This window comes from Lacerta agilis, chromosome 8 (assembly GCF_009819535.1).
Source record: "Lacerta agilis isolate rLacAgi1 chromosome 8, rLacAgi1.pri, whole genome shotgun sequence".
NCBI classification, from domain to species: Eukaryota; Metazoa; Chordata; class Lepidosauria; order Squamata; family Lacertidae; genus Lacerta; species Lacerta agilis.
Genome location: NC_046319.1, coordinates 46,985,555 through 46,999,630, shown reverse-complemented (window position 1 = coordinate 46,999,630; position 14,076 = coordinate 46,985,555). Strand labels below are relative to the sequence as shown.

Genomic DNA, 14,076 nt, shown 5'->3' with positions numbered 1-14,076 from the left:
GATTTAGAATACTGGTTATATGTGATCTAAATGGAACCACAGCCTGTAATTTGGCCACTGCATTTGGGACCAAGTTTCCAAATTATCTTCAAGGGCAGCCCCATGTAGAGTAGGCAAATGATTTCTGTTCAAAAGGAGTCTTGGCTGGTGAACCGGCAAGAGCTGAAAAAGGCACTTTTAGCCAGAGGCCGTCTGAGCATCCAGGAGAGAGACTGCTTGGCTCAGAGGAACATTGCAGGTTTTCTGCTATTTGTTTATGGCCTGGTCCCCAGGTACGCTCATCTTCCTTTTGACACTTCACTCAACTGGTGCTGATGCCAAGCGCCTTTGGAGCTTGTTAGTTAGCTGTGTCTCCGTTTTATTCCTGCATTGCAGTGAGTTGGAATAGATGAACCTTGGGGTCCCTTCCAGTACAATTATTATTATTTTTTTGCTGTGCAGGTGTGTGGTGCTCATCTGTTAGTTTTAGGTTCTGTTTTGTTGTTGTGCACATCATGATATAAAAACAATCTGTATCACCTTGTGTATTCTTAAATTGAAAGTGGGAAAGGCAAGGCCATAATGATACTAAAATACAGCTCTGTTTCTACCCAAAGGGAGGGGCATACAGGGACTTGAGAGTTTCCAGGTAGAGATTTTTCTCTTAACATTTGCAAATTATAGTAGCAATGCATCATTCAGCTAGAATTAAACTCTTTGAAGTCCTGTTGGCCTTAGTGAAAGAGTTAATTCAACGCTCTGTGAGGGTTAATCTCTATTTGAATTGTGCCCCTTGAGTTACAAATGTAGTATGCACTTGTTTCCAAAGAGATTTTAGATTGTTTTAAGTGTGCGTGAAGGCTATTTACTCGGTATAGGACTCTATAAAGGCTTTTCATGTCAATCTATAAAGGTTTTTTGCCTTGACTTCAGCTGACCCAGATATGGAATTTCTTGAGGTCTTGACCGAAGGCTTGGAGCGAGTGTTACTTGTCAGAGGTGGTGGCCGAGAAGTCATCACCATCTACTCTTGATCCAAACACAACAGCACCTGACACCATTTCCCCTTTACGATAAAAGGACATTCCAGTTCTTGATGGAAAATGGGGCTTTTTCTCTCTCTGCCTCTCTCTGAACTATTCTCTTTCCCGCAAAGCGTACACAAATCACTGTATGTCTATAATGCATGTTCCACTGCATTATTCCAGTTCCAACATACATATCTCTTTCGGGGTGCGATTGTATTGTACCATTCTGCTTAGGGACACATTTAATCATGACTCTGATGTAGCTCTGCTTCTGCTTTCATATTCTGGCAGACGTTTGTACAGTTCTGATACTGAAACTTCTTCTTTTTTAAGGAAATAAAAGTGCAGAATTTTTAGTAACTGAATGTAATATATTAGAACTGAGCTCCGTTATCAGGTAGGAATATTTTAAACAAATACTTTACTGTAGGGTCTAGAGGGGGCACTTTGCAGGGCAGCTAGTTTCTGCTGCTGCTGATCCTCTAACTTGTAAGTAACAGAGGGGGAAGTAACCTAACCATCACTGTCTAAATCAGTGGTGGCTAAGCTGTGGCCTTCCAGATGTTTTTGGACTACCTTGGCCCAAGACGATGGAAGTTGTCTAACAATATCAGGGAGGGCCATGAGTTAGCCATCCCTTTATTTAAAATATACACACAATTTTTGTAAACTCAGCTCCAAATTTGTGTTGAATAAAAAATTACATTTTGAGAAACATTTTAAATTTTGAAAATTATGTATGTAGATTGCTTCAATATGCAAGAGACTTACTGGTCTCTTCATTGAAAATGACCCTGTCTTCCCCCTTATTTATTTTTTCTATTTATTTTAGAAAGCAACCAGTGTAGACTAATGATTGTCGTCTGCTGCCTGCAGGCCATTTTTAGCTGGAACACTCTGTTATAAATGCATAGCTAGATGTTTTAATAGTTTATTTAAATAAATTAGATCAAAATTTGTGTGTAGCTCTGCTGTTTTAAATAGCTGCAGGCTACCATGCTGTAAATGGGTAGATAGTACTTTTCCAAGAATGTCCATGCACCCTTTGGGTGGCATACTGGTCACAGATTGAGGGTTGACTTGGGGAGGGGGGAGGAAAGCTTTTTATAACCAGGAAGTCTAAAGGTTGTTTTTTTTTATCTCGCCCATTAAGTTGTATTTACTGTACAGGAGGTCTGTATTTTTTCCAAATAAAATATTGCATTCACTTTAGCCAATGTCTATCCTGGGAGGAGTACCATTCTTCTGTATGCACTTTGACTCGCCAGCATTCCAAAACATTTCTACAGAACACACCTGTACAGTGGTACCCCGGGTTAAGAACTTAATTCGTTCTGGAGGTCTGTTCTTAACCTGAAGCACCACTTTAGCTAATGGGACCTGCCACTGCGCCGCCAGAGCACGATTTCTGTTCTTATCCTGAAGCGTTATTTCTGGGTTAGCGGAGTCTGTAACCTGAGGTATTGGTATTGATGCCCAAACCCAAATGGAGAGTGCCACTGGTCTACACTAGGGGGCAGGGAACCACTTTCACTGGAGAACCAAAACCAAGTGATCAATTTCACATGGGCCACTTTGACATGTGAGTGCCCTACCCATCTGTAAATCGACTGGCATTAGGCACCTCTCAAGCCGTGGCTTGAATTGAGTGCCTTTTTCTATCGCCCTGCAGGGAGACAAAGGACACTCAACCAGCACTTTACCATAAAAGTACTACAGTATAGTGGTTGAAGTATTGTTTTATTTTCTCAGTGGTTCATTTTTATCTACCATTGCTTTGAAATGCTAATTATTGGTTTACATTGTGTTCTCCGCCAAAAAGGTGTTGTTATGACATTAACTAAATCATTAGGACTACGGTGGAAGGTGACAGACTATCCTTTATTGGAGGTTTTTAAGCATAGATGGATAGCCATCTGTTGGGATTCTTTAGCTGTGCTCCCGAATTGCAGAGGGTAGATGACCCTTAGATTCTCTTGCAACTCTGCAACTGTGGCTAGAATCAGAACTGTAAAGGAGGAATTGGCACTTTTTAACTTTCAGCAACCGGCCGCAAATAAGGCATGCCTATGAGGTAAGTGGCTTGCTTTTGTAAAAACATAACACAAAGTTTTAACTGTTAGGCACCTTTTAATCTCTCAAAATAGTACAAACCCATGTAAATTTTAGTGCCAATCAGCCTTTACACACACATATCACTGATGCATACATATATTTAAAAATAAAATTTCTACCCAAAACAAACCAGATAAGATAATATTTCTAAAACACACAAAGTCCCCCCCCCCTTGAAATCTGGCATTCATCAAGCCATTGTGTAGAAATAACCCTGCACAGTCCATAATATCTGGTACTTTTTTTCTCCCTTGCAATTTCAGCTGTGTCTTCAAAGGCAATTTACTCCAGATGATGACAGCTGAGGGCAGTGGCAGGCTTCTGCCAGGCAACTTTGGGAGAGTAATTCCACCTACCAAAAGAAGCAAGAGACCTTAGCAAAAAGGATAAAGGTGTGTCACGGTGGGATCTGGAAAGGCTTAAGCACACACAGCTCTTGAATTATGGCCATCATAAAAACAAAGGTCATACAAGTGGCACAAAATCATTGTGGTACACACGAGCTTGAAGTTCTCAACTGATAAGCTTGCTTTACAAACATCACACATTGTTGCTGACTAAAGTTTACTATACAAGCTACTCCACCCTTCAGCATTGTTGCTTTATACAGATTGTTCTAGTATATACAATGTAATTTTTTCCTCATTCCCTGCCAAAAAACCTCAACCCAACTGAAACAGCCAAGAAAACATATTCTTCTGACTGCTGAACCTCCATTCTAAGCTGCGCTTCCAGAATAAATCAATGTCTCTTACCAGGTGAATTTATAAATAACGCATCAAAAAGAAACCCAGTTCCTCTAGGAGTAGAATTTGCTGTTGCTGACTCTCTTCTCCCTCAGTCTGAAAGAGGACAAAGGAAAAAAGTCAGGCTTGTGGCAGAACATGCATCTATCCAAGTCCCCCACCTGGCCAGCATTGCATTTATATAGCAGTTGATATCTGAGGAAATACATAATTTAAGGAAAGAAAATACTAAGAGTCATCATTATAAACTGCTTTTAAACATTGAACATCTGATTGATTTTATAGTCTTAATTCCCTATGTGCTAGAATCATGGAGCTGCCTTGTACTCTAGCATTGTAAAACTGCTGCCTTCCAGCTGGAAGACAGCCCTGTTTGTTGAGTTTGCTAGTTCAAGAAGCCAGGCCTATTTTGGCTGAGAAAATAGTTCCTAGCAGATCAAGGTGAAACAAAGGTGATTCATTGGACTCTTCCTCGTACTTCCTTTATTTATGCTATATTATCCAGGATCTTTGGGGATTTCTTGGGAGCAGTGTCACCATCAAAGTACCTCCTGTTGCATGTCTCTTGATACACTTGCAGCTGACCCTCGTTCTTATTGAACTCTTGCAATAAATCGTCTCGGCTGGGATTCTTTAAGTTTCGTCGGGTGTCATATAACTGATTGTTCAGCTCTGCTTGGCGCTGTCGTAGTTGCCGAAATGATGAATAGAGATCTTCTTCACCTTCCTTTAAAAGGAAAAGAAAGCCCTTCTAGCAATGCACACACCATGATCAAATCAAAGTTAAGCACTTCTTTTACTGTCCCACTGATTTTAATAAGGTATTGCTCAATGTTCTCCCATTAAAGCAACTGGACTGGGTCTATATCAGGGGCCATGTTACACCTGACTGCAAAATAATAGAATGGAAAACTCGCAACCAAGTTAATAATACAAATGGGTTGGAGTCAAAGGGGTGTAAGCCTAAAGCACTTGCAGGCCCAGACAACGCACTCCCTGCACCTCCACTCAAATGAGCCACCAGTAAAAGACACCACACAATAAATCAGGCCACAACTTTGTCTACAAATGAAGAGGTTTGGCATAGGCAGATGGGTAACCATTTACAGTCGTACCTTGGATCCCGAATGCCGCAAACCAGGAAGTGAGTGTTCCGGTTTGTGAAAGTTCTTTGGAACCCGAACATCCAACGGGGCCTCTGTGGCTTCCAATTGGCTGCAGGAACTTCCTGCAGCCAATCAGAAGCAGCGCTTTGTAAGTCGAACGGATTCAGTTCGACTTCCAAGGTACGACTGTATTTCCGGCCCGCCTGCCAGGATTGCAATGACATACATCAAATAAGGGGATCGCCACCTAGAGGAGCTCTGAGGCCCAGGCCCTTCTGGGCATATGAACAGAAGCAACTCCTTCATGAATCCCTTTAACAGGATACCCTATTTCTGGAGGGAAAGGCCAAGGATACAACACCCCCCCATCAAAGACTAAGGTTGCCCGATGCCTAAACCGACTAAGTTGTGATGATTGCTATGAGGTAGGCAAAACCCCCAGGCCATAACCAATTAGCCTGATAGGCAAATTCCTACCTGGCCCCAAATACGGCGCTCACAGTTGCCATAGCAAGGCCAAATCAGGATGTAAAATGCAACAATGATGGAGTGGGTTGACAAAGGAGATTGGGTGCTGGGGCTAGCATGGACAACTTTAAATCCCCCAGGAGTGGACCTGAGGGAAGCCTGATTGCTCCGTCAGGCCCATCCCCAGAGTGTGTCCTGCCCTCCAAGCCAGTCTGCCATTGATCAATCCAGCAGGCTGGCACAGAGCCAGATTTCAACTTGGAAGCTTACACTCAGCCTGGGGACAACTCCCCAACACCCAGCTCTCCAGCGTCGGCAGAGGAGGCGCTGGCCGTCCCGCAATTCTGCCGCATTGCAGACTTCCATTCATGTTTGCAATTTCCACCAACTCTCCCTCCCAGCAGCAATCACTGCTTAGCATCTCATTCAATGACCTGCCAACACTCAAAAGTGGCTTTCAATGGCTATGTTGCAGAAAAGGCTACAGCAAAAACCCATACTGGAAACAGAACTCCGCCAGAGGTTATTAGGTACCAACCCAAGAATGGCATTTATATAGCACTTTCACATACATTAGCTTCGTAAACCTTGCAACACACAGTTTGTATATGTGTGCTGATGCTCAAACAACATTGCAATATTTTCTATATGTGCTTTTAGGTGGGGAGAATGTCATTAGGGTCGCAGCACGTTGGGTGGAGCATCCTTCTTTCCCCAGCTTTAATCCTGATGAACCCATGCAGCAGCTAGTTTTAGAGAAATAGCTCCCACTGACATGAATGGGGTTCATATCCCCCCACCAATTATGCAAATACAGCTGCAAAGTTGGTGAGGGGACATTTTGGTGCATGGTAGGTCTCCATCCTAGTGGATGGTGGAAGTCAAACAGCTTCTGCACTTACCAGGATCTGCTGCATCTCACAATAAACCAAGAGGGAAGCCAGCTCTATATCCTCACTGTATCCATTTTTGAGAGGGACAGACCGAAAGCCTAAAGGGGTAGGATTAGAAAGGTTAACTTATAACTTCAAGGCTGCCCCAAACTCGTACACATGATGGAACAGCCTATAGCTCACCTGTTCTATTCTTGAAAGTAGAACAGAGTTTGGAGATTTACTAGGAAGCAGCAGGCAGAGCAGGAAAGACAGGGCATCATGGAGAATCGCAAGACAGTCACATGAACCAGAGCTGGAAAAAACCACAAGCTGCCACAAGGGATCTCAATTTCTGCAACAGTTCAAAAAGCAAAGTAGAATCTAAGCTAGCCAGACAATCTTTAGCAGGGATTTATTTCAGGATTCATTCCAGGTTCAGAGTGTGATGAAGAGAAAGAATTAACTCCATCATGGCTGAAGTTTATTACTGATACAGGAATAAGTCCACTGTAGCAGGACTGATAATGCTGAGGAGGGGCTTCCCCAAGAGGAAGAAATTTCAGCCATAAAATTCACATTTCTTGCCTCCCCATCTCAAAACGGCTTAAATACTACATACAGAGCTTATTTCTTTTGCACTGAAAAAACTTGCAGATTTTCTATGGCCATTGATTTATTGCTGATTCACCATGTTCTCATAGAGAGAGAAATATCATAGAGGGAAAAAATATCAAGAATTCTTAATACCTGCTCTACCGTACTTTGAATAGCTGTTTGCATGTTTTATTTTGTAAAGAGCCTTGTCCATAAATGATTTAAAATAAAATAAATATAAATTCAGAAAAAGGCAAGATAAAAATATTGTTCCAGGTGTTAGGAATTATTGAGCAGTTATTTCTGTATATCTAGAGCAGCAGACTACCACGAATAAGCAAAGAATTACAGAAAGCCTAAGGAAATGAAAGACGTAGTTGCAGAATTTATCATTTAAGCACTGGATAATTAACTCCAGGTGGGGGTTTATTCATGATGAAACGCTGAGCAGCTGGCATGTCAGGAAAATCTTGACAAGGGTGAGTCAAAAGCTTGCAAGCCAGAACAGCTAAAGGTTTTACTTGGTTCCAGGGCCTGGACGATCAGCATGGTTATAGCAAAACAAACAAACAAACAAAAAAACACCTTAGCTTACCACATACAATAAAATCTAATATGTGATTGATTGATTTATCGTATGCAGAGAGTGAGACTCAAAGACCCCCCCCCCCAGCTTAATTCAGCAGTCACTTATAGTTGATCAGTATCAGTTGAGGGAGACTTTCCTAGCTCCCCTTTTGGTGTGCAGCAAACATGTCGCCTAGGATCTGAAAGCCAAAGAAATGTGCAAATTATCAAAAACTTGGTTCAACCTGTCAGCGTTATAATTAATATTTACCTGATTTGATTCCTTTGATGGGAAAAGTGCCATGTGCTAAGAAGTTGGGATCACTGAACATGTCTTCCTCATAGACAACGAAGCGCAGAAATGCTAGGTTGGGGTCATAGATTTCAAACTTCACTTGCTCTTGAGATGCCCAGACTGGGTTAAGGCCATTGTCATCTGTAATGAAACAAACATTTCACGATATAAAGCATGCAACTGTGACATTCTGCTCCTCCACGGTTTGAGGCAAGTGTAGAACATTTGGAGAAGTTTAGTTGTTTTTATTCTGAAGTGGGTCGGCCCATTCAAGCTTGAACACCTCAGAAAAAGAAGAAAGCAAGCTAAACTCTTTGGAGGCTAATGTGGACTCAAATCACAGGAGTTGCAAGATGTTGGCTGAGCTGACTCAGGGGTCTCTGGTTGCGGACACGGAGTGGCCACTGCTTTTACTAACAAAGGCCAAGAAAAAGCAATTATGAAATAATCTGGTAGCAGTATGATCTTCAGCGATGCTGATGTCAAAATATTCTCCATCCTCTTTCTCTGGGCTTTCTTCAGGAATAATCAGAAGCATAGAGCAAGACAATGGCTTCTTTTGATTTATTTATTTTTAGGACAATGCAGGCAGAGAAAGGAAGCAGCCAAGATGTTGGAATTAAAAGAGTGCCAACGAATTATAAAAGGGGGGGGTGTGACTACCTCACTGATATACTTCTTGCAGGGGAGTTAGTGTGTGGTATTCAGTGCTAGTTCTATTCAAAGTAGACTCAATGAAGTTAACAGATATGACTAATTTGGGTTCAATAAATTCAATGGCTAATTCCAAAAGTAACTTGTGCACCATCCTGCCAAAGTTCCATTAAGAGTGTCAAGTACACTGTCAATTCCCTCCAACAGAAATGCTTAACATTGGATAGACCACGTCCCAGGTTTTCAAGAAAATGCTGAAGGCATACTGAAGACATTCCAAGGAGTCACTTTTTCTATCCTTTGTATGTAACTAGTGGAATTTTTAAATGATGCAATTCTTATTATTAAACACCTGTAAAGCAGCTGCTTCTTAAGTGCTATAAAACATAAAGCAGTCCCTGCTCACAACCTAGTAGAGATGTCATAAAAGGAAATGGGAAGGGGAAAGGAGGTGAGGAAACATTCAAGCAGTGCTTCCCCTTGCCATGATGTTCCTCCTGGGTGGCTGGAGTTGGCCACTCCTTCAACTATGCCATACCAGGTTGCAATGCTATGTAACGTGATCAATTGCTCCGCTTGTTTTAATTTATGATACTGTTTATTTATTACTTATTTATGATACTATTATTCCAGCCAAGGAACTCTATGATAGTTATTTGGCCAAGAGTCACAGTGATTGCCCCAAGGTTACACAGTAAGTTCTGAAGATGAATGGAGACTTGAACACGATTCTTCATGCCCTAATTCCAACGCACGATGCAACTTCTTTCTTTTATATTGCCACAGAACCCATATTTCCATAGAGTTAAAAAGTACTTACTCACAACAGTTGTCTTGAATTTACTGTTATCATATTCAGCCCCACAAATCTCTACCTCCACAAATGGGCAGGCAATACTTCTGCCAAGCTTGGGAAGATGGCGAGCTCCGATTACCTGTTTCAGACAGTTTAACTGAGTTGCTGATTTTTTTAAATTTTTTATTTTTAAATACACCCCACCTTTCTTCCAGAGATCTCAACATGGCCTACACACTTCTTCCCCTCCACATTTTATCCTCACATCAACCCTTTGAAGTAGGTTAGGCTGCAACACAATACCAGACCCAAGGTCACCCAGTGAGCTACATGGCTGAATGGGAATTTGAACCCATGTCCTAGTCCAACACCAAACAGCTGAATTATGTAGGTAACTCCCCCCCAACTCCCCCCCACACACATTAAGTCACAACTGATTTCAACGAGTGATCCAGGTCCACCCACTGAAACCAATGTGACTTAAGAGCTCAGTTTTTGCTGTGAGCACCTTATTACTTTGATAGTGGATCCAGCCAAACAGACCTTCAAGATTATGTATATACTTTATGTTAGGACTTAATCATCAGGACAATGAGAATGACCTATATTATATTATGAAGTGACAGAATTCGTTTAGCTTGTCTTTCTTCTAAGACGCTTTCTTCTGAACTCTGTTTTAGCAAATTCTTGGCAGAAATCCCTTATCTAAATAGAAGGGTATCTAGGTAATCTGACTCAACCTTCTCAAGCCCAGGAAGACCAAAAAATATTGCCAAATATATATGCAACAGCAGGACAAGGCTGTCTCTGTATTCAGGAGAACAAGGGCAATGAACTCACAAGCAAGCACTGTTTGACACTGGGAAGGAACATGTGCACTATGGATAGGGTGTGCCACCAAACAGGCTACTGGTAGATACAACACAAAGACCCTGTCCCCTTCCATGGAAGAGCTCCTTTCCACAAGGCATCTCTCCTAGAAGTTACAGACTGCTGAGTCTGTAGAAGTACTGCTGAAAACAAAGTATACATACTTTTACAGATGAGGAACATCTGGACTTCAATCAGTTAATCTGAAAGACTGCCTCCTTCCCTACAAACCCTCCCAGGTGCCTTCCTGGCTTCCCTTCCCTTTAATAGACATGGGGAGTGGTGGCTGGGAGGGGGCAAGCTCTATGGCAGCCCCTAGGCTATGGAACTCCCTCCTCACAGAAGAGGGAACCTTCACTATACAGCTTCCAGTCAAAGCTGAAGACCCAGCTCTTTGCCATGGCTATTGACACTTGAGATTTATATTTTGTGATCCACATTATTTTTGTTACTGTAGGTTGTTTTAAATATGGTTTTCGTGTTGTAGTCCACCCTGGGACCTTAGGAGGAAGGGTGGGTAATAATTAAATTAATTAATTAATTAGCAATTTATTTATTTTTAATTTTAAAAAAATCATCATTTACCCTCACTGTCAAAATCATCTGTAGTTTCTTCTTGGATTCATTTGGCACCGGGTCATAAGCCTCACTCCTCATGCTTTCTGGCTGCAGTACATAACCAGTCCGTCCATTAAGGGAAAACAAGGCATGATTCATTTGCATGTATTTATCTGGAGAAAGATTTAAAAGATTTGTTAGCCGGATTTCCTACGTTAATAAATCTAAAGGGATTAGAAAAACATTAAATAATAAAGACAAGTGGTATCACACTTTCCCCAAATGCATGAATTCAGCAATTCAGGATGTATGAAAAAGCAATTAAGCAGGATACCATGGAAAGAAAGAGGTGCTTGCTTATAAAGTGGTGGGTGGGTTGAGAAATGGGTAAAATCTTCCATTGTGAGATTTTTACCTGGTGTCTGGAAATTAAGAGCCACCATCTGTGATCCACAAAACCAGAAACGAAAAGGATCATAATTCGAGGAATCTACTCTCTGCCCTTTTGGGTATATTCGTGTCAGTCCCTTCTGGTTGTATTTTAGTAGATCAGCGGGTTTCTGCTTGACAATGCCTTCTGCTTTGGTCTCCACAAAGGAACGGATTTCTTTGTAATCAGGATTTTCTACAAAACAGGGAGGTGGGAAGAAGCCACTCATTAATATATGCCTTCACTGAAGCTCTGATGGCAAGTTTCATTGTCCCTTGACTAAATATGCTTCTCCAAGTGATGGCCAATGTTTTTGGCACTGGTGCTACATCAAGTCTAAACCATGGTTCCAGAACACATTATAATCTGAATTCAGCCCTTTACACCTTGTGCAGCTTTGACTCTGGTCTAAGGAAGCCAGAGAACAGGATGCAGCAAAGTGGCAGGGAAGCAGGCAAATTTGCTTAAGCCCACGCTGAAATGTAATTTTAACCATGTATATTTCTTTTTAAAATGCAGGCTTCATTTATAGCTTGATATATTTCATGTCTCCTTGTTTTTAACATTCAGTTTTATACATATATCTAATGAATGTTTTGTAACACATTTAGAGGTTTTTTGGTCAATTAAGCAGTGTATAAACTTTTGAGCTATATGTACAAACATCTTTATGATTTTAGAATTTTATGAAGTTTTAATTATGTGGTTGTTGTTTTTTAGAGTTGGCAGTCTATATGTAAGCCAATTCCCTGAGTTTCGCCACTCCTGCAATGCACTGTAGGGAAACCAAGTAATGGAAGTTAACGAATGGCTACACTGAAGAGGGCTAGCTTAATTTGCAGTGGCTCCCACTGAGTTCTATGAAATAAGAGAAGCAGGTTACTACAATGTGAAAGGACTGCCAACAGGTCATACAACCTGCTCAGAAAATGGGACCACTGGGTGTGAAGGGCAGCCTCAGAAGCCACTCTATTGGTGTCTTCAAGCATACCCATTTATCGTATCCTACACAAGCATGGAGGGCTATCAATGCAAGCCACTCTCCCTGACACTGGGTGGCCCAGCCTAATCCCTCTGATATTTGCCACTAACCTCAAAAAGGTCATCCAAAGAATTACATTGCCTCAAAGTCTGAACCTGCTCTAAGAGGCCTCTAGAGATAAAGATTCATTAACAACATTAGGCACCCAGCTTTCATGCTCAGCCACTACTGCAGTTAGAAATGTCCAAATCTTTGGTTGCAATTTTTAACCATTATTTTTAATCCTGCCCCAACCAAGCAAGCAATGAATAACTGAATCTCATATGTCACATGTTTTTGAAGACTGGTTAAGTTTTCTCCCAGTGTTCCATTCTCACTAAGCCAACCAAACTCACTCTTTCTCTCTCACTCCTCAGGCATCTAAACCTCCTTTGAATATCTGTTGCTATTCTCTAGACACATCCTAGTATACTCTTTGATCATGTCTAGCAATCTAGCAGATGAAGAGTTCAAATTCATAATTAAAAATGCATTACCTAGGTTGTCCTTTGTTTTGCTCGTGGGTATGCAATATACCACCAAATCAGACAATTCCATGGCAATTAACTGCTTCTTCTCCCAGAACACCCTGAAATTTTCCTGAGGATTTAACACAGTTAAAACATTAGTCCAGGGCAGTCATCTGCACTGAGATCATTCAGCTGGTGTCAGAGAAACAGAAAATTGTGAAACCAAATTTTCAACTTTAGATTTGTCCCTGCACACTCCCTTTATCCCTGCACGCTCTCTGTGCCCAAATTGCAGTGATGCTGAAACAAGGGTTCGGATTCAGCTAACTGGCTCTGCTAGTGGAGGCCTGCACAAAGACTTCCCTACTTTCCAAGTATGAACTCTGACTTTCAGGTTCTGTGTGGGTTTGTGTTTTTTTTTAAGGAAAAACACATTTTGGCAGTGCAGAGCAAAAAAAAAAAAAAAACCCTGAACTTCCACCACCCAAAAAAAATCCTGCTTTGATTTCATAGTCACACTTTGAGGTATTATTTTCAAGTTAAAACTTGCATGCTATTGACACATAAAGCAAAACAAAAAGATGCATATTATGCTTTCATGATAGAAGTGGTACCTTGGTTTGCGAACTTAATCTGTTCCGGAAGTCTGTTCTTAAACCGAAAACGTTCTTAAAGCGAGGCGCGCTTTCCCTAATGAGGCCTTCCGCCGCCGGTGCCCTTCCATCCCATTCTTAGACTGAGGTAAAGTTTGCAAACCAGGAAACTACTTCCGGTTTTGCGGAGTTCGTAAACCGAATAGTTCGTAAACAGGGCTGTTCTTAAACCGAGGTACCACTGTATTGGAAACCACTCAGCTATTTCTTTGAAATATAACATGATATAGAATTTTTAAAATGGTGATGATAAAGGCTTCTCTCAAAGCACCTTTGCTTGGAAGGGAATCAGATGTTGGGTGTGGACCACGTTACTGGTCCTTCAGTTTTTGCTCAAATCAAAATCACTCTCATTAAAAATTAAGTGCTGCAAATTATGGCTTCCGTAGTACCTCTTCAGTAGTTTTCGTTGTGATTTCCCTGACACTTTGGTACCATACAAATAGCTCTTCCACCTTTTCTGTTGCAAATTCAACAGGAGCATCTTCAAGATTCTTGGGTTCCAGGATAAAGACAAAAGACTTTCCATGTTTTCCCTGTGTCATTTTTACTATTGGGAATCCAAAACAATAAATCTTATGTACATAATAAACACGTCTTAAGACATCAAACAGCACTTTAGAGAAGTTTGCACCAGATCCTGGTAGGATCCCATTAATCACTGAAAACATACATTTATTACAAAACAGTAATATTAAAAGCCTCAGCATTCTTCAACTACTCTATAGTATCCTTTGATTCATATGAGAGCAGCTTAAGTATTGGGGCACCTTAAAGACAGTTTCATTTATAACATAAGCTTTAATGGACCAGAGTTCACTACAACAGATGCCATAATAAATTTGCCATTA

At 41.2% G+C, this 14,076-nt stretch overlaps 2 protein-coding genes across 6 annotated transcripts in view; one reads left to right on the top strand and one right to left on the bottom strand.

Moving 5' to 3' along the window:
- Nucleotides 1-1,372, top strand: part of SLC12A4 (solute carrier family 12 member 4) — a 61,545-nt gene extending 60,173 nt beyond the window's left edge. Inside the window, exon 24 of the mRNA XM_033157205.1 lies at nt 922-1,372. Within this exon, the coding sequence (XP_033013096.1) occupies nt 922-1,013 (92 nt within the window). The 3' untranslated portion in view covers nt 1,014-1,372. The remainder of the gene's footprint in view (nt 1-921) is intronic.
- A 1,826-nt stretch (nt 1,373-3,198) lies between these two features.
- PLCG2 (phospholipase C gamma 2) overlaps nt 3,199-14,076 on the bottom strand; it is a 63,855-nt gene continuing 52,977 nt past the window's right edge. For 2 of the 5 annotated variants that reach the window (XM_033157203.1, XM_033157202.1), the window contains exons 25-34: nt 13,618-13,775; nt 12,600-12,702; nt 11,067-11,276; nt 10,679-10,824; nt 9,248-9,362; nt 7,750-7,914; nt 6,345-6,433; nt 4,417-4,595; nt 3,878-3,964; nt 3,200-3,474 (exon numbers count right to left, since the gene is read on the bottom strand). In XM_033157203.1, the coding sequence (XP_033013094.1) occupies nt 3,922-3,964; nt 4,417-4,595; nt 6,345-6,433; nt 7,750-7,914; nt 9,248-9,362; nt 10,679-10,824; nt 11,067-11,276; nt 12,600-12,702; nt 13,618-13,775 (1,208 nt within the window). In that variant the 3' untranslated portion in view covers nt 3,200-3,474; nt 3,878-3,921. Of the gene's footprint in view, nt 3,475-3,877; nt 3,965-4,416; nt 4,596-6,344; nt 6,434-6,518; nt 6,670-7,749; nt 7,915-9,247; nt 9,363-10,678; nt 10,825-11,066; nt 11,277-12,599; nt 12,703-13,617; nt 13,776-14,076 lie in introns of those variants that run through there. The other 3 variants (XM_033157204.1, XR_004427151.1, XR_004427152.1) reach the window with 3 other exon arrangements.